At 37.0% G+C, this 20,877-nt stretch overlaps 1 protein-coding gene across 12 annotated transcripts in view; it reads right to left on the bottom strand.

Moving 5' to 3' along the window:
* Positions 1 to 20,877, bottom strand: part of PTPN13 (protein tyrosine phosphatase non-receptor type 13) — a 226,512-nt gene that overhangs the window by 99,384 nt on the left and 106,251 nt on the right. For 10 of the 12 annotated variants that reach the window (XM_061192478.1, XM_061192479.1, XM_061192482.1 and 7 more), the window contains exons 7-9: positions 20,110 to 20,676; positions 4,931 to 5,026; positions 4,447 to 4,540 (exon numbers count right to left, since the gene is read on the bottom strand). In XM_061192478.1, the coding sequence (XP_061048461.1) occupies positions 4,447 to 4,540; positions 4,931 to 5,026; positions 20,110 to 20,676 (757 nt within the window). The remainder of the gene's footprint in view (positions 1 to 4,446; positions 4,541 to 4,930; positions 5,027 to 20,109; positions 20,677 to 20,877) is intronic. The other 2 variants (XM_061192485.1, XM_061192487.1) reach the window with 2 other exon arrangements.

Genomic DNA, 20,877 nt, shown 5'->3' with positions numbered 1-20,877 from the left:
CTGATCTCATGTAGTCACCTAGTCTTAATTATCTTATATTCCCGTAACTCCAGGCTCTCCCCTGAATTCTAATTCTACTCACCTGCCTAGGTGAGTGTTCTACTTGGATGTTAACATGTATCTTTAACCTAACATGTCTAAAACCAAATTCTTGACACTTTTTCCTTACGTGCAACCTTCTCTCAATCACTCACTGGTTGCTTAGGACACAACTTGGAGTCATTCTTGATTCCTCTTACAAATCCCACATCTGAATGACCAGCAAATCCTGCAGGGCACAACCTTGAAGAAATCTATATTTGAATCTTCTCTACCACTAGCAACCTAGTCTGTGCTGTATGCAGCTCAAATGGAGTACTGTAATTGCCTCCTAACTGGTCTTTTACTCCTGCAATCTGTTCTTCACAGAACAGATCAATCCCATTAAAATGTAAATTAGATCATGGCTCTCTATGCTCTCAACCATCCAATGGCTTCCCATTACACTTAGAATAACATCTGAAGTGCTCACCTTAGCTTTTGAGGTCTGATATGATTTGGGTCCTGGTTACCATCCTTTCTGCCCTTCACTCATTCTGCTGCCTTCTGTGTTATGCTGCCCTTCCTGCTATTCCTCTAACATGGACACATCTCCCCTACCTCAGGGCCTCTGCTCTTGCTGTGCCTTTTGTCTGGAACCCTCTTCCCCCTGATATCTGCATGTTTTACTTCCTTGTTGCAAATAGTTTTCTTTTCAAATGTCGCCCCTTGGGAGAGGCCTCCTCTGATCACCCTACCTATGTAAACTAGAATTTGGACATCACACCCCTGTAGTTTCTATCCCTTTAGCCTGATTTATTTTTCTTCCAAGCACCATCACACTCTGATGGTGCATTACTTACTTGTTTTTTCAGTGGTTTACTGGCTATCCCTCAGCACTAGAAAATCTCTTGAGGGACTTCTTGATCTTGTTCATGACTCCATCTCCAGTACCTATAAGTACCCAGTACATGGCAGGTACTCAATAATCATTTGTTGCGCAAATGATTGAACATGATTTTATGGCTCACTCTCACTTAATGGGGTCAAGGAAAATGGTAAGAATTTGAATCTATACATTTTAACTCACACCTGTCATTTTCATCAAATATATTAGCCTTCTTGTTCAAATTGTTTTATACCAGAGCTACAAACAGGTAGCAAAAAATGACTGATCATCACTTTATCTGGCCCAACACAGTATCTGGTAGAAATTCCTATAAAGACTGAAACGTTTGAGAGGCAAAAAACAAACAAACTAAACAGACAAAACAAACGAACAGGGACTTCCCTGGTGGCGCAGTGGTTAAGAATCCCCCTGCCAATGCAGGGGACACAGGTTCGAGCCCTGGTCCGGGAAGATCCCACACGCCGCGGAACTAGGCCCATGCACCACAACTACTGAGCCTGCGCTCCAGAGCCCGTGCTCCACAACAAGAGAAGCCACTGCAATGAGAAGCCCACGCACCACAAGGAAGAGTAGCCCCTGCTCACCGCAACCAGAGAAAGCCCACACGCAGCAACGAAGACCCAATGAAGGAAGAAAGGAAGGAAGGAAGGAAGGAAGGAAGGGAGGGAAGGAGGGAGGAAGGAAGGAAGGAAGAAGGAAGGAAAGAAGGAAAGAAAGAAAAAGAAAAACGAACAAAAAACTCAGAAAACCTAGATGATTTAGGAATGAATAAATAGGTTCTTTTGAGACAGAAAAAATGGTTACATCATTAAGCAGATAGGCACAGAAGCAGTGGGAATTGCACTATGTAAAAATTGTACTTCAAAAGTTAACACAGAAAAAAAACTTAGAGTTGCTCTTTGGAAAACAGCTTTGAATATCTTTTTTGGTCACTGAAAGACACTTTTGATAGCTCAAAATCCAAAAATTACTCATTCTTCTGGATCTGACTCATAACTTCCTGTTAATCTCCCCCCACCCACTATGATACAAATCAATAGCACTGTCTGGATCTGTTTTTCCATTTCATTCTAGCTAAAGAAATGGAAATTTTATAAAGAAGCAGGCAGCATGTCTAAATACAGAACTATTTATAGATGTCACAAATATGTGACCTAAAGAACAAACAGAACCTCCCGATTAAGTACCAGCATGTTAAGGATATTATCAGAAGCCTTTGTACACATACAGAAAACTCTGCACTTGAATAAGGAATCTAGACAATACCTTAGTTAATGTGTTTTTCCTTGGGCAGAAAGAAGAGATGGGGTACTCTAAAAGAAGTAGAGTTTTAGCACCTTACATTAAATGTAATAAATACACAGACCTAACAATCTACTTCTCTTGAAATATTTTTTTTTCACCTATAACTTTATCTAATGCAGATACTATGAACACTATGTTGTGTTTTTTACCCTCTTAAAGTGTGAAATAAAAGGTAGTTTATCACTAAATTACGATTTGATGAGCTAAGGCCTCAATGTTAATGTTTCCTAAAATTAAACTGGAAATAGTCAAAACTAAGATTCTCTTATAATCCTGACGCTTTTGAGGTACCTTATCAAGAAAATTGAAATAAGACTCACAAAATGGTTCAATTTTGTTTGGAGGAATATGTATTTTAAATAACTAGCAAATTGACTATAAAATCAATCAATCAGACTGGGAGTTTGGGATTGACATGTACACACTGCTATATTTAAAATAGATAACCAACAAGGACCTACTGTAAAGAAAAAAACAGAAAAACAATCAATCAATCAACACATAATCCCAACAATTCTTCCAGTTGTTATCTTTACTCCTACTTCTGATTAAGTTAAAAGGGCATCATATTAACTATTTATAAGTTTTCTCCAAATTACATATATAGAGAAGAGTGACTTCCTCGATTCAACACAGAGCTTAGTGCAATTCAACGTTTGCTTCGTATTGCTGGTCATCCCAAAACAGTTTTGCTTCTTTAACAAAATTATGTAATATCAAGCATAGATCTGTCTTTGTCTCTTACCTCTTTGGTCAAAATTACCAAAATTGTAATCACAAATACTATTACCACAATGGGGTCATAAAAATAGAAAATGCTATTATGCAAAGATCATACATACCACTTTAGGTAAATGAATACTTATTTGAGCTTTCCTCAAAGAAAGTATCATAGACTACTTTTTTTTTTTTTTAAGACTTTTTTTGGATGTGGACCATTTTAAAAGTCTTTATTGAATTTGTTACAATGTTGCTTCTATTTTATGTTTTCGTTTTCTGGCCTCCAGGCATGTGGGATCTTAGCTCCCCAACCAGGGATTGAACCTGTACCCCCTGTGTTGGAAGGCGAAGTCTTAACCATTGGACTGCCAGGGAAGTCCCTCATAGACTATTTTAAAAGCAACAAGAGGGAAGAGAAAAACACACAAATTTCATAAAAACTGGAATATTAAGGAATAATTTTAGTGCAATGTAATTACTTGGAGTCTAAACCCTGGATAAATTGTCTGCTTTAATCACATGGCTAGGGTTACCTGGTCTATTAATAGTTTACAGGTATGAAACAGTGTCTACCAGAATTAATCAACTCAGGGGCAAGTTTTTGTTAATTTTCAAATGATTCTTTTGTGTATAATGGCACTTGAACTAAATGAACTGATATCAAATTTAAGAGGATTCCTGTCGTTTGGGAGTAAATTTGGCAGCAACCTCTGGTTCTCTAATATCACATTATGAATTTCAAATTAATGCTTAACATTAATAACATGCTTCTGTTCATGTAAGGAACCTGTACACACCTGCAAAAGATACACATTAATATATTCACTACTGATTTGACACTTCTCAGTTCAAACAAAGTAAATCAATCCATGCCTATAATACCACCATTCTAACCCTAGCACAAGAATAATACACGACACCTTATAAGAAACCTGAGTATTTCAGTATGAAAGTGAACTCTAAACAGCCCGAAGTGGGCTTTAAAAAATACAAGATGACCTCTTTTAAGCCAGGAAAGATGTAGTGAAAAATTAACTTTTTACATAATAGGTTATTCAGTAGTAACCTATTAATTATTCATTCCACAAATACTCACTGAAAGCCTGCTTGTTGAGCCCATTCAACCTCGAAAGAAGTATTATTCTCTTAGAAATCAAAGTTTACTATCTTCTCACAGATGTTTAATGCCGTGACTTCAGAACTTCCTTACTGTTAATAAGTTATTTTATATTCATGTTAATTTAAAAAACCAAGCACAAACTATAAATAATCAGGGCCAATTTTAATTTTAAAAGATTCCAATAACTCAAACTACTATAACATCTTTTACATAATTGAATGAATTTGCAAGAACTTAAAGAGGAGGAAAAGGAAAAGGAAAATGGAGAAAATAGAGGAAAAAGAATAATTTTTAAAAATTCTCCTTGATTCTAACAAAGAAAAAAAAAACACCAGCAACAGGAAATATATTATCATTTTTTCATATTACATACCTTGGTCTCTGTGACTGGCCTTGACTTGGGGTTTCATCTACCCCTGGGAGACCACTGTTGGACTCAAATCTCTTTGACGCTTCACTTTTTCTCACTAATTGTGAATGAAACAAAAATAGTACAAGTGATAAAAATATCAAGTAATCTTATTTAAAACTCAAGAATTCAGCAGACACATAAGATAATTTTTACAAATCATATTCATGTAATCAAATTAGTGACATAATGTCAATAAACTCTTTAGAGGTAAGTCATGTTATTTTGAAAACAATTATTTTCTCTACCACGAAAATGACTACACTGCTATTTGATGAAACTGCTATCAAGTTCCTATAATACTGTTAAAATGAGTAACTGGAAGTTTTTTACAATTAAAAAATTTTATATAGAATTATTCTTTTGACACCTTATATCTCAACACTACTGAAAGAGAAGAACAATCATGGTTTCTTAAGAACATTTTGCTTGTTGAGATCCCTCTCACCTTGTCTGAAATCTGATTCAGAGGAAATAATAGATGGACTTTCACTGGAGGTACTAAAGATATCACTGTGGTAAGTTTTGTATCTTCGAATTGGTTCTGAAAGGATTAAAACATAAACATTAGAAAGCAAAATCATTAGCTGTTCCACACAAATCAAATAAGGCACTAAATTTATTCTTGTGAGACTAGAACATTTTTATACATTGCTTTAAATTTAAGAATGGATAGGTGGTATTCAAAAATGTGACTACAGTTTTGAGGCAGTTTGGCATACTGGTTAAGAGCCTGGACTCCGAAGCTAGATTTGCCAGGGTTTGAATCTCAGCTCCAGTACTTACCAGGTGCATGACTTTAGGAAGGTATTTAACCTTCCTGTGACTCTTCTTCAACTGAAAAGAGGGTATAATAGTAGTGTGCATCTCATAGGGTTGTTGTGAGCATTAAATGAATTAATATATGCAGAGCTCTTAGAACACAGTGTATGCTATAGAAACATCATTCTTTGCACTAGGTGCTATGAGGGATGGAAAATCCAAAGACACAGTCCCAAGCTCAAATAATTTAAAATGTAGAAGTACAAAATACTTAAGACGGGACATGTGGGGACGGGGGGTGGTGGTGGGGGAGCTGTGTAGGGATGTACGGTGTGTGCTCTGTATGAGGGGGGCAGAACCTCACTAAAATCTAAATTCTACCTTCTAAATGTTTCTGACTCATCCCTCTTCTTTGTACTCATGATCACTATCATAGATGACTATTCAGCTCAAGCCTGGACTACTTCATGTGTCCTAGATTCCCCTCTCTGCAGTCTTGCTTTCTTGCTTGTCTCATATTATAATGCACATTACAAAGAGTGAACTTTCCAGAAATGAAAATCTGAGCATAATACTGTATTTCTTAAAGTTCTTCAAACTAGAGTCTTCAAGATACAGTTTAGTATCTCCTTAGCTTAGTATTCAAAGCCTTTCCATAAGCTGGTCCTTGACTACATTTATAGCAGTGGCTCTTCATATTCTGAAGTCATAGGTTCTTACTTGCTAGAATTAGATGAAAGGCATAGACCTCTCTTCTCTGCCTGCCCGCCCAAAGCACACTGAAATACACAAACATTGAAACAGAACTTTAAAAACTCAATCCAGGTAGAACCCTTGTTCCAGGGCATCATCACCATGCACTTCTCCAAATTTTGCACTTGTGTTACTGAATTTACAGATAACCAAAAGCATAGAAACTTTTAGATTCTTTCCTGAAAGATACTTTCCCTGCTAGAAATGCCTTTCCTCCGCTTTTCTTTTGAATACTTTTTCTTTTTCCTTTAAGAGAAGCCTTAAAGGAAAAAAATCTTTCATGTCCACAAAAGCTTTCATGACCACCTAAAGGCTGAGTTAGATATTGCTTCTTGTACTTTCATATTGCCTTATGCTTAAAAAATTGTGACTCTTCCACTGCCTAATATTGATAGTTCTCTCTCTACTTGTTTGTTTCCTCTACCAAAATTATAAACTCTGACAAAAAGAATTGTGTCTTTTTCAGATATACCTCTAGTATCTAGCAAGTGTCTGATGCATAGCAAGCACAAAATAAATATTTTCTGAGTAAATATGAATGAATGAATGAAAAGATGAATATATGTGATACACAAAGGTCACTGATGACCTTTAAGAGGACTATTTCCATTGCACAGACAGGTGAGAGACCAAATCAGACTAAATGATAGTAAATTGAGAAAATGAGTAACACTATTCTTTCAAGAAGTTTGAGGGTTTGAGAAAGAAAAAAGATTTTAAAAAATAAACTAAATGAGACTAGATGAGTTATTAGGGTCTTTTTGGAAGAGTGAAATGTCTGAGGATGTTTTTAGGCAGTGGATAATAAATCTGTAGATTGGAGGAGATTGCAAATGATAGTGGGAAAAACTGATGGAAAAATGTGAAGGAACCAGGAGGAGGAGATGGGAAAAAACCAACATACATGGGATAGTTAATTTAGCAGGGAGGAAGAACCTTTCCTTCTTAAGAGAAAGAAGTGATGAACAAACGAAAGAGTGAAAATACAGAGGGAATCTCAAGATACTCATCAGAAATTTGCCATACTCCTGGTAATAAAAGTAAATCACTTCCTGAGAAGAGTAAAGAAATTCTGCTGTGAAGAAAGTGTTGAGTCAGCAAAAAAACCCATGAAAGCTTTTATGTTACAGTGAGAGTTTAGATTAGGCTAGAATGCATGAATTTTATTGGAACCAATCAGAATGGTTTTGTGGCTTTTTCTAGGCACTAGAGAAAGCAGACCATGGGAAATACCTAGAACTGAGGAGTGATATGGGATGCATGGTAGCAGATAATCAAGGTATGTGAGGGTTTCTTTTTTACTAGTTTGCAAACTTGAGGACAGGTACTTCACAAAATGAATTATCCCCTTGTGCTAGGAGGTGTTTAACAGAGATTGTTAAAAGAAAAAGAGATGAATAAATGAATGAAATAGTTAAATGGCACCACAGAAACCAGGTTGGAAACCAGGATGGAAATGATGGGCTGGAAAAATTGGGAGCTCATGCTGAGGCAAAGGATAGGAGTAATGCTGGGAAGAGTTGAAGGATAAATGACTGGCCATGGACTTGATGGAGAGGAAGTTGTGTACTGTTCTTATAACAATGTTTACCAGGAGAAGCATGCACAATACAGAAGACTCCTATTTTGTCCAGTTTTGTATACAGTGAACATAAGTATCAAATAATACTATAATTAATAAAAAGAGTTTTGGAATTGAAAATCCAAGTATGTACCAGAACTTTAAAAAAAATGATTCCATTCTACCACAGGGAAGTCTCATGGTAAAATAAATGATTAAAAAAAACCTCCTCTCTGGGACTTCCCTGGTGCCGCAGCCTGCCAATGCAGGGGACACGGGTTTGAGCCCTGGTCCGGGAAGACCCCACATGCCGCGAAGCAACTAAGCCCGTGCGCCACAACTACTGAGCCTGCTCTCTAGAGCCCGTGAGCCACAACTACTGACCCTGCACGCCACAACTACTGAGCCCATGCGCCTAGAGCCCATGCTTTGCAACAAGAAAAGCCACCGCAATGAGAAGCCTGTGCACCGCAGGGAAGAGTAGCCCCCGCTCGCTGCAACTAGAGAAAAGCTCAAGCGCGGCAACAAAGACCCAACGTAGCCAAAAAAAAAAAAAAAAAAAGTGGGCTTCCCTGGTGGCACAGTAGTTAAGAACCCGCCTGCCAATGCAGGGCACACGGGTTCGAGCCCTGGACCAGTAAGATCCCACATGCCGCAGAGCAACTAAGCCCATGCGCCACAACTACTGAGCCTGCACTCTAGAGCCTGCGAGCCACAACTACTGAAACCCGCATGCATAGAGCCAGCCCATGCTCCACAATAAGAGAAGCCACCGCTATGAGAAGCCTGTGCACTGCAACGAAGAGTGGCCCCTGCTCGCCATGACTAAAGAAAAGCCCATGCACAGCAACAAAGACCCAACGCAGCCAAAAGTAAAAATAAAAAATAAATTAAAATGCATAAAAAAATTCCTCTGGTTTAAGATGAATGTGATTTGAAAGGATTGTAGAAGATGTCAAAAAACAGTTTTATCTAATTTATTTATTAGTTTTATCTAATTTAAATGTAATGAACATAGTTAATTGGTTATGTAAGAAGAACTGCTATTTTCAAGGGGCACAAAGAACTTTTTGTTTTATTGTACAGAACGTCCACGCTAAAGTTTTGAGGAATTTTCCAAAGGTAACTTGACCAAATGACAAACCTGGCATTGTAACCTACAGGACAGTAAAACCAACAAGGCCAAGGGAAAGACCCAAATGTATGGAGGCAATATGGTTTTACCTCACAATGAAAAGTAGGAAGTTGCAGCAAACCTATTCAGTAGCCAGAGGAGAGAACTTCAGCCACTTGGATGTTACGCCTGTAATAACAATTTCACACCCCATATTAATTGAATTTACTGCTTCATAACTATTTCTGCAAAGTGGCTGTATGAGAGTAAATAAATTTTAATTTTAATTTCCATTCTCTGGTGGTGCTTTATAACTATTCTTACATTATTTCACAGCGTCCACATTCCCTGTCTTTTGCTCGCCTATGTTTTGTTTCCTTTACTCTGACAACACTAGTAAACTTTTTTCAATCCTTGCGTTCCTCTGTAAGACAAATTAATGTAACTTTCACAAACTCTTCTTAAAAATATAACACCAGGACTTCCCTGGTGGCACAGTGGTTGAGAATCTGCCTGCCAATGCAGGAGACATGGGTTCAAGCCCTGGTCTGGGAAGATCCCACATGCCGTGGAGCAACTAAGCCTGTGTGCCACAACTACTGAGCCTGTGCTCTAGAGCCTGCGAGCCACAACTACTGAGCCCGCGTGCCATAACTACTGAAGCTTGCACACCTAGAGCCCATGCTCCACAAGAAGAGAAGCCACCCGCAATGAGAAGCCCGCACACCGCAATGATGAGTAGCCCCCGCTCGCCGCAACTAGAGAAAGCCCGTGTGCAGCAATGAAGACCCAACACAGCCTAAATAAACAAACAAACAAATAAATTTACACACACAAAAATATATATAACAATAAATCATCTTCCCGTGATGAACTACTGGTCTGTAAATGTTCTCAGTACCACACCCAGGGGGAGGGAGGACATTGCCTTATGATGCTTTACCGCTTCAGAGTAACAGGGCACAAACACTCTGGAAACACAAAATGGATGACTAGCTTAGCAGGACAATTAAGGGGCAGGAAGAACTTTTCCCTTCTAAGGCTGAGGTAGGGGTGGGGTGTTTATGTTAATTAAAGTGGTAGGAATCTTTTGTGAGCTTCTTGTATTCCGGAATGCATCTTTAAAAAAAAACGTTGTTAACCATGTTCCTTTCACTTAATGGCATGGCAGATATAACCAGAGTCAAGTTCCCAGGCAATATTTACTACACAGTCATGGTTATAAAAAGGTTAGAATCAGATTAAAGTTCTCAGCCAAAATTTACTACTCAGTTGTGCTTACAAGAAAGGTTAGCCCTTATAATAAGCTTTCCATTTCTGAATTAAATAATAAATGTAACAGTTTCAGGAATTACTATAAAATTACATGTCCTTTACCAAGAGAATCTGCATTGGTGTATAATAGAGGCATGTTTTCCATGCTGACAGATAGAAACACTTCTTGGCTTTCTGATGACCTACACAAAAGGCACCCAGTAGACACTAACTAGATAGGTAGTAGCTTTCTTCCTCTGTCTGGTCTGCAAAAGAAGGGTAATCCCTAATTTTCCACAAGGTGTCCTACCATTATTGACGACTTTTTTTGGAGGATCCAGACAACAGATATGTTTTCTATCTATATTTAAATGTATAATATTAGCACTTTAGATTTGGTCCAGATCCCAGGAATGTGGTATTAACTGAGTGATTAAAAAAACACACACAACTTTTTATTATGAAAACTTCTAAACAGACACAAAAACAGAGAGTACAAGTCCTCATATGCACCCATCTCCCCGCATCAACAAAACCTAGTGATTGTTATTTTAATTAGAAAGTGTCAGACTTTTTTTTTAAACAAAGAGATGCTCTTAAGTATTTATAGAATATTACAAAGTTTCCTGAATGCCAAAATTTTTGAATCATGTGCAATGGACCTATTAAGAATATTCAAATACACATTTTATAAAATACACATGTGGCTACTTTCATTGCAATGTTAAAACTGCAATAGCAAAATTTTAAGCTGTCACCATTACAATTGGAGAACTGAATTTATTTGCCTTTTGTGGGATAAAATTAGACTCAGTATCTAATTTGTTGGTTTGCAAATTTCTTTTCTCAGCTAGTAAATATTTAAATGAAACCTACATTGTGTAAATCAGTGTACTAGAGTTCATTTAGGATCATGAGTATTCCTCATTTCACTAGATGATTTTCTTCTCTTTGACTTCCTATATGTATTTAGTTTTCAGACATGGAAAATAAAGTTGTAGTTAACAATCTTAGCATAGAAATAATAAAGAGTGAAAAAGAAAAAATGGGAGAATAATATTAGCCTGAATACATGTCACCAAAAAAGCAGTACATCAAATTGAGTGTGTGAATATAGGTATGTAAAACACATAGGAATATAGTCTCTCCAAAAAACATTTTGTAGAATAGTGGTGAGAGAATGAGAAGAATAGGGACTAGAGAATAATGGCTTAAAGAATTAACATCTGGATAGAAGTCTAGTTATAGAGATTCTGTAATCATACATACTCTGACAATTAAAGATATATTTTAATTTCTAGTATTACTTTACCATAATTAAGAGTGTACTATTTTTTTGGTCAGATTACAAGGTATAAAAATCTGACAGGACTTCCCTGGTGGCGCAGTGGTTAAGAATCTGCCTGCCAATGCAGGGGACACGGGTTTGAGCTCTGGTCCGGGAAGATCCCACATGCCGCGGAGCAACTAAGTCTGTGCGCCGCAACTACTGAGCCTGCGCTCTAGAGCCTGCGAGCCACAACTACTGAGCCCCTGCATCACAGCTACTGAAGCTTGTGCGCCTAGAGCCCATGCTCCACAACAAGAGAAGCCACCTCAATGAGAAGCCCGTGCACTGCAAAGAACAGTAGCCACTGCTCGCCACAACTAGAGAAAGCCCAGGCGCAGCAATGAAGACCCAATGCAGCCATAAAAAAAGAAAAAAAAAAATCTAACAAATATTTTATTATCCTTTAACTGTAACCTGATCCTCTAAACTGCAACTCTAACATGGTATTGACTCCACATTTATATAGCAACATTAAAAGGCAGCTTTTCAATAGGCTAGTGTTTTGTCATAAATTCTTGACGACTGAGAGTCAATTTCCACCAACACTTACTTAACACACTTAACACTTTAAACATATGAAGTTGTGGCATGTGGTCATGAACACTACACTTTTAATGGTTAGGGAATTATGAAGACTTGCATGATATTCTGAGATTATGTAGAGCTATTTTAGATGAAACGTTCAAATCTACAGTCTTCACATTAAAATGTATCTAAGCCAGCGCAAACTGTAATCTAAAAACACGTTTTACAAGTGACACATATTCAAGCTCAGACAAGTAACATGAAGGAAATGAGACTCAGGCAATTGCAACATCAGGAATTAAATAACCACTTTTAGCTTGGCATTTCTTTACCTTTAATACATGACCCAAATTATAGATAAAAGTTTCAAAGAGAAATGCACTAAAATGACGGGTTTTGTAGTTCAGAACTGTAAAAAAATATTTAAAATCCTGCATTTTTATAGTTATAGGTCCTAACAAATAAAATATTTCAACCTTCAAATAAAGCAGAGAAACAAAAGTAACAACATTATGTATTCATGTATGAAGTGTTTTTCTCTGTGCTTTCTTTTGAGGGGGTTAATTTCTGGAGATTAGAGATTGTACCTTGTTTATGATCACTAGAGTCCACTGTATTCTATATTACACCATGCTGCATGATACATGAATAGAATATATTCTAAAATCCTTTGAGAGCTAGACGTGATCAATAGAATTTTTAACCAAGAGAAACAGAACACATGCAAGTATGAATATATATAAATGAGGAAAGGTATATGGGGAAATACTCTGTGAAATATAAACTACTTTATAGATGTAAAATTTGTGCAGAGTAGGAATGCAACAAGAGTGAACAGTTCCTCTATGATGGTCTTGTGTAATGCAGTAGCCATAAATCTGGGCCAGCTGTACAACTCTTCTAGCATCCTCCAGGATCCTTTGTTGTTATGACTTCAACTGCCCCTTCTAAAGCTTTCAAACAGTACAGAGTTCTAAAGGAAAGTGATTGCATTTGCTGTTGGTTGGTCAGGCTGTGACTGACAAGTATGTGATTTTCTCTTAGAGTTGGACAAAACAGAGGAGAAGGAGGTGGGATTTCTCCTCACTATATAGCATAATTCATCAGAGAATATTGTTGTATTCCATATCTGAAATAGCACCACTGAATATACTAAACATTTAATATTAATAGCCATGTTGCAATATTCAGTTTAGATTAACAAACACTTACTGACTATCTATATATGTCAGGCATAGTCGTAGAAACTAAGGATGTAGCCATGAATTAGACCAGGGCAAATTTCTGGTGTCTATAAGAGGAGAAAAAAGCTCTTTAAAACAAATAATTTCAATGAAAAATATAGGCCAACATCTGGAAGTGGGAAGATGAGAGAAAGCTTCCTGAGCTACGCAATGCCTGAAAACTTAGACAGTCTTTTAAGGCAGAAAGCTGCATGAATAAAAGCATGAAAATATAAAATAGCCTGTATGGAGGGAAGTTGGTGAGGGAGGGCAAGAGCAGTGGGAGGGGAGGAGAGAGAGAGAGTGCGCAAATACACGTGGTGTTGGAATGACTTGTGAGATGGGAAATGCTAAAGGGTGAGACTGGAGAGACACAATAATGGAAAGCCTTAAATACCATAATCTAAGAAGCCTGAATTTTATCCTGCTCAGCTGATAAAAAGTTATTAAATGGCTGGAGGCAGAGAAGAAATGTATTCAAATTTGCATGGCAGGTAAACAGAGGACAAATTATAGCTGAGAGATCAATTTAGAAAGCTAGTTCTATAGTCCATGGGCAACAGAAGGAACTGAGAGACTGGAATGAAATGAAGAAATATTTTGGAGGTTAAAACTGTTGGGTCTTAAACCTTGTGATGATACTCATTACTAGTAAGATCCATTTTAAATCTTTCTTAAAACATATCGATCCATGCTTTTCAGAAGGTTTCTATATCAAAGCCAAACTGGGTCTATGTTAACTATGTATGAGTTAGATTTAAATTAGGTCCCTAATTTCTGATAAAGTACCCTCTGATTTCTGTGGACTCCAAAACCAGTATTATATTACTATGATTATAGACACTGGAAAGCTCGTTTTGGTTTCACTTTTAACTTTCCTTAGCATTTAAAAATGCAACTTCATTTTTTTTCACTTGGATAAATCAAAGGAGAGAAGTAAATGTCTATGCTCAGTTGTTTTTAAGCTAAAGAATGACTTACTGCATACTTCTTCTCAAATGCTTTTCAAACCAATCTTTGGTATTTTTTATTGGACTAACTGTGTGAGAATGGTTTGAAGCTGCACTCAATGGCTAGGTAATTTTAAATAAAATATTCAGTTCCTTAGTTGCACTAGCTACAATGCAAGTGCTCAACAGTCACACGTGGCTTTTAACTACAGAGCTGGACTTTGTAGATATAGGACATTTCCTCCACTGAAGTTCAATTGGACAATGCTGGTCTAAAACATAAATCTCTTTAAATTTCAGCCCTGGAAACATAGTACGCACTTGATTCTTTCTGGTTAAGATGTTGAATCCATCTATAATAGTGTGCTCTTCAGAGATACAAAATATATTGTATCTTAGTAGTATAATAATAAAGTCATTAATACTTAAGTACATGTGATACTTGACCAATATCACATAAAATCCCTGCTTATTCATATTTACTTCTGTGGAAACTGATTATTTAAATTATTTAAGTTCATGGAGTAATCCAAATAACGACTCAATCTTTTTTTTTTTCTTTTTTGCGGGGGGGCGGGGGGTTGCTATTCTAAGGGAAATAAGGTAAAAATAAAAACTGAGTAGTTCATCTTTACCAGTTTTGGCTCTTAGAAAAGAAAGATAAGTTTTGAAAATATTTCTCTCTCCATAAAATGTCACTAGTAGCATCCTCTATGATGAACTGTAACATTTATGATTCCATCCTCCTACTCTTCTGAAATGTAACTATAAAAGTATATGCAGGCTTCCCTGGTGGTGCAGTGGTTGAGAATCTGCCTGCCAATGCAGGGGACACGGGTTCGAGCCCTGGTCTGGGAAGATCCCACATGCTGCGGAGCAACTAGGCCCGTGAGCCACAACTACTGAGCCTGCGTGTCTGGAGCCTGTGGTCCACAACAAGAGAGGCCGCGATAGTGAGAGGCCCACACACCGCGATGAAGAGTGGCCCCCGCTCGCCACAACTAGAGAAAGCCCTCGCACAGAAACGAAGACCCAACACAGCCAAAAAAAAAAAAAAAAGTATATGCACTTTCAAGTTCAATGGAATGAATGTGAATGGAAATGAAACATTAAGGTGCCTTAATAATGAGAACAGGCTCACATATTTGAGTGTTTACATACTCTAGCTGCACAAGAGAGTTTAAGCTGTATTCACACAACAGTCACAGAACAGCAAAAACTAGGCTAGACCAGAGGCCACAGCACTGAAAGAAAGGAAACGATACTTAATTTAGACATAAAGTAGATTGACTGCTGGAAGCAAAATTCTATTCATAGTCCCCACCCAGGGTGTGGAGTGCTGTTCATACTATACTCACAGTACTGGTTCCAAGTCAATCTCTCATAATCAGGAATGTGCTGCCAACCCACAGAGCAATGGATAGGGAGTGTGTGGTAACTACACCACAAATGACACGGCAACAGATACTCTCATTAGAAAACAGACAATTTCTCAGATCTTGAGATGGAGTAGAGACAGGTGGAAAAGAAAATACTGGGAACAGGGAAGAAAGGAAAAGAGTAGAACAGGGCAGTCCTATGCTGAGGTGAAAAGAGTGAAATGAAAAGAATAAATCAAAAAAAGGGAATGACATCAAATTTTAAAACTAGTTTCCATGAGAGAAAGCTGTTATGTTTCTTCCTGCCCCTCCCTCACTGCTTTATGAATGTAGAAAACTACTAATAATCATCATAATAATCTTATGATTTTTAAACTTCAACTACAATTTCTTTCTTGGGATCTTTTCTGTTCCTAACTTTATTTTGTTCCCAAAGAAATTAGAGCACTCAATACCAACCACTGCTTTTTGATAGTTTACTCTCCTATGTCATCAGGTACAGGTTAACCATCTTACAGATCCTACCGTAGTAAAGCCCCATCAAAACACTATCCAAAACAAAGCAAAACAAAATCCCACTATCTGCCACAATAGAGGATATGACACAGTGGAGCTCCATCTTAACCCACATCCAGTGTGGTTTATTGAAGGAAGAACCAAATGAGCCTTTCTTTCATAATAATATCTTGTTTTACTGTATTAAAAATTATATAATTTTACTAGCAAGAGACCTAAGGGGTTTGTTTAGGTGGTCAGTTGAATGTCCAACTTCCCAGGCAGTAGAATATTTTCCCAACAATATATCTGAAATGTTTCTGGTTTCTGCTTGAAATCAGAATGGCAGAATGGAAAAAATCTTATTCTGGGGCTTCAGAGACCTGGATTCTAAATTCAGCTCTGTTATGATTTATGAATTATGTCTTTCCTTTGGCAAACTAGTCTACTCTGGGTCTCTGAAAATGAGATGTTTGATTTAAATGATATCCAAATTCCTTCCAAAACCAAACTCCGTGATTTTAAAGTCTGATCTCCCCTGTGCTAGCTGGCTGGTTGATGCTGTCAGCTGAGGAGATGCTACGGAGGTGATTTAGGTACAGGCTCCTTTCAAGAGGATGGGGCCTGGGCTAAGGTAAGGGCTATACATTTGAGGTTGAAGGAGACAACTGTCTTTCCCATTAGTTCAATGAATCTCCTCATGTGCCCCAAAGAACAAACTGCAATTTGGCAATTTCTTTTCTTCTGACTGTTGTATTATCCCAGGGAACACTGTAACACATCCTTTTTTAAAAATTAAGAGGTAACATGTAGTGGGAAATTCTTAGACTGGAATGCTGAAATCTCTCATGGAAATCTACAATCTCCCATAATAATGGAAACTTTATCATTAACCAGTTATGTGATCTTGGGTACATTATTAAATCTTCACAAGCCCAAGCACATGTGCTTTAAGACCTCTTCTAATTCTAAAATTACTGATACCCAGTAGCAACTTCCAATTGTAAAGATCACAAAAACTGTACAGAGTATTAATATTTTTAAATGCTTTAGTCACACAGAAAAGGGATCTATGAAGCCTACTATTCATAAGAATTAAATGAGATAAATGGGTTTATATTATTTTCCATTCTTTTTTCTTCTTTGTATACTAGCTGAAATCTTCATATTGGCAATCTGTACTTTGCTCGGCTAACGTAAATTATCTTACCTTTAGAAAAAGACAGCACAGCATAAAACCAGTAAGTTATTCAACTAAATAACTAATAAAATTATTGCTTTTGAATTCCAAACCTCAAACGTTCCTTTCAAACAATGCTTTTAGTCTAAAGCAAATATAATTTATTAGTACTTGCAAGTTACTATATAATAATGGAGTTTATTTAAGGTGGTATATTTCCATAATAAATCAACATTTTCAAGGTGTTCTGTTTTCCTTAACTTGTTTATAAAATATACTCTGGGGGGAAAATGGGTAGGTTCTTTGTGGGAGCAAATGCTTTTGAAAACTCTTCAATACCAAAGAAAGATTTCAGGATAGAAACTGTCCTATATCAAATAATTGAAAGCATATTTATTTTTAAAAAGAAATCTTTTCCTTTTCTTTTATCTCTTATAATAAACCTAAAATTTCTAAATACGGAAATTTTTTTTTGTAACAAGTTACCATTTTGAAAAAGTAAGAGTTTACAGAGATTATAAATCATTCTTTGCAGATATATATATGTGTATCTGAAAACAAGTTGGTCTATTTGAGTTTCCATAATACACTTACACACACATGCATGCACATGTTTCCCAAGAAGATAAAAGACTTCTATGCAAACTAGGACATAATTTGACTTAATACTCACTTTATAGGAAATCCCCATAAATCACCTATTCAAACAAAACATGTTAAACAGACTATTTATTGTAGCATAATTTAACAAATTAAAAATATTTTCACTAAAGTTTTGATGTTTTACTATTTGACTCTCAACCAAGGTTCAAGTGTAAAAAACACTCTCCTCACTTCACTAATCCAAACTACTATTAATTTACCAAATAGTAAGTCAGATAATCTTTTGAAACGTACACTTGAAAACATTATAAATTAATATTTTAATATTTACATGTTAAGAAAATATACCAGTCAAGCTTTTAAATGTTAGAAACAGTCATCTAAATTGGTGTGTATCTTCACTATTTATATTCTGAGACAATCATGGTTTTATCTATTTGAATCATTGAGGGATTTTTTTTTTCCACAATGGGCAGAATTTCTTTACATAAATGTCTCCATGAGGGAATGCTCATAAGAATGCCAGGCTAAATTATATTCATATGTTAGCTGTTGTGCAACACTAAATAGTCATGAAATACAACTTCTGAAACGAGAGACTTTATTTTAAGCTACAAAGTGACTGCTTTTTGCTGTCACAACTCTAAAAGTTTACTGATCAGAGTTAAACAGTGAAATCATGCATAAAACAAATTTCTAAGTTTTTATTTTCTTTGAAAAATAAAAGTCTATTTAAGTCTTTGAAAGTTTTTTTTAGATCTAGGTTATATTCGACCATCTCATAATGCTGGCTAATGTTTTTAAAAATGCAATTATATACAAACCCATAATATTAATTAAGTGTTCAATAATTTCCTCCATAATTTCAATTTCCCCACTAATTTGCAACTCCTGAATTGAAAAAAAAAAAAAGTGCAAAACTTCATTTATGAGAAGTAAAGCACAATGTGGGGTCTATTTTCAGTCCTAGAACTTTGCTTAAAACTTAAGTAACAGACCAAACCTTTAGCAGAGTACTGTAAAGGCAACCTATGAATCAAAAATATTCACTAGGACAATGATCTTAAAAATGAATATGACCCTTGATTATGTTACTACTCTCACTGAACTAGAAGCACCTTAAAGCTCCCTTTAATCACCTATGTTCCAGGGGTCTAGAAGTGGCAGTTATAAAACTTTAATCTTCAAAAATGTAGAGGATTAGGGACTTCCCTGGTGGTCCAGTGGTAAAGAATCTGCCTTCCAATGCAGGGGACACAGGTTCAACCCCTGGTCAGGGAACTAGGATCCCACGTGCCGCAGGGCAACTAAGCCCTCGTGCCACAACTACTGAGCTTGCGCGCCTTTACTAGAGAGCCCACGTGTGCAGAGCCCACACACTTTGGAACCTGCGTGCCACAACTACAGAGCCCACGCGCCCCGGAGCCTGCACACCACAACTAGAGAGAAGCCCGCGCACCGCAAGGAAGAGCCCGCACACCTCAACGAAGATTCCGTGTGCCGCAACTAAGACCTGATGCAGCCAAAAATTAATAAAATAAATAAATAAATCTTTAAAAAAATGTAGAGGATTAGATTGAAAACTCTTATTTTGCCCTCTCTTCTACTTATCTATACTAAAAAGAGCCTCTATCCATATGTCTAGAACATAATTTTATTCTGTTCAATATATTGTGCTTTGTGTGTGAATAGGTACTTTTGAAACAGAGCTTTCCCCTGCAAATAATAACTGATAATTTATAAAGTTATTTTATGCCCCCATACTAGGATCGTAATAATTTGACTTACTAATCACTTTACATTCACCACCCAATTAATTTATTTGTGTTAAGCCCATTTTACACATAGGGTAACTTAAGACGGAGTGATTAAGTCCAGCTGCTGAACTAAGGATCACAGAGCTACTGAGTGGGGTAAATAATTCAAGCCTAGGCAGTCTGACTCTAAATCCATAAACCTAAACACTATGATTTTAAAAATGTAGATTTAAAACTTCATTCCAGACCAAAGAAATTATAATCTCCAGGAGTTGTGTCCCAAAACGTGTTTCTTGAAGCTGGTGGTTTGGGAACCACTGCACTGTCACCAGTCTACACTGCCTCCCTGGGATTGCTGATTTTGATTAACTGCATCTCATTTCCACGAACCAGTCCTTTACAGAAGCCTCCCCCAAGATAGTGCATGATAGCTGGTGCTGTGGAGGATTAAAAAGAAGTAGAAAACATGGCTCCTGCCTACCTAAAATATTGAGAGACTTATACGGTGGCTGGACTGGGTGTGTTTAGTAGGGACGACTTTGTGGTAGCACTGTACTTTGATTAGGGTTTTTGTGGAAGGAAGAACAGAAATTGACAGAGAAGAAAGAGCCTAACTTGGCTACAAAGGTTTGGCAGTGGAAATAAGACTTATGGAATGGTTTACTAACCCTTCTTTATTTCAAAACACAATTTTAAATACTTCAATTCAATTCTCTCTCAAACACACACGAAATTACTAACCTTCTTCATTCATGGCTTCTCTCAGAACCTGAAGTTTCTTTTGTCTTTCTCGGATTCGGTCCAAAGCACTTGATATTGCTGAGGAGGTGGGCAATTCTCGTGTGTGAAACACTGGATCCATTTTCTGAGGGCCAAAGATATCCAAGGCTATGCTTCCATCTGAGTATCTTGCCTCCTTTTTCCTAGGAGTAGTTGAAGTCCGTACTGTTACCGCCTCAGGCAGACAGTGTTGGTGTCTGTCAGTCTCCCCAGAAGAGACGTCTCTGTCACCTGTGCAAAGCAAGTCCATGGATGAAGCCCAAATCTTCTTCTTGGGAAGCGCATCAATGCCAGGGATAGCTTTTTTTTCTGGGCCACTAGTTTTGAACTGGTAAGGGGAGCAAGAATTTTCAGAATCTTCATGTCCAGAATTATTATCTGATGAAATGTCCTTGAAATAATCTTCTTCATATTGTGTGTCTCTGATGGACAGAAATCCCATAGATTTACTAAGCCCTTTGTTAAGAAAGGTCTGATGAGAGAACGGAGACTTGTATGTGTCTAGTACATCAGAAGTAGAGCTTCTTCCTGGAATGATAAGAATCTATCATGTATGCACAGAATTTTTAGAAAATAACTGGAACGTAACCTTGCTATTGACAATGAAAGTGGTGGCAATTTCCTAATTCTCCGAATGGAGGAAGAGAGATAAAATGGGATGGTGGTGATGATAAGGGAAGTGGAAAGAGATGCTATGTTTGTATAACTTTTCATAGTCCAATGTTTCTT

This window comes from Eubalaena glacialis, chromosome 5, assembly GCF_028564815.1.
Source record: "Eubalaena glacialis isolate mEubGla1 chromosome 5, mEubGla1.1.hap2.+ XY, whole genome shotgun sequence".
NCBI lineage: Eukaryota > Metazoa > Chordata > Mammalia > Artiodactyla > Balaenidae > Eubalaena > Eubalaena glacialis.
Note: the sequence above shows the minus strand (reverse complement) of the source record. Positions and strands in the feature narration are given on the sequence as shown.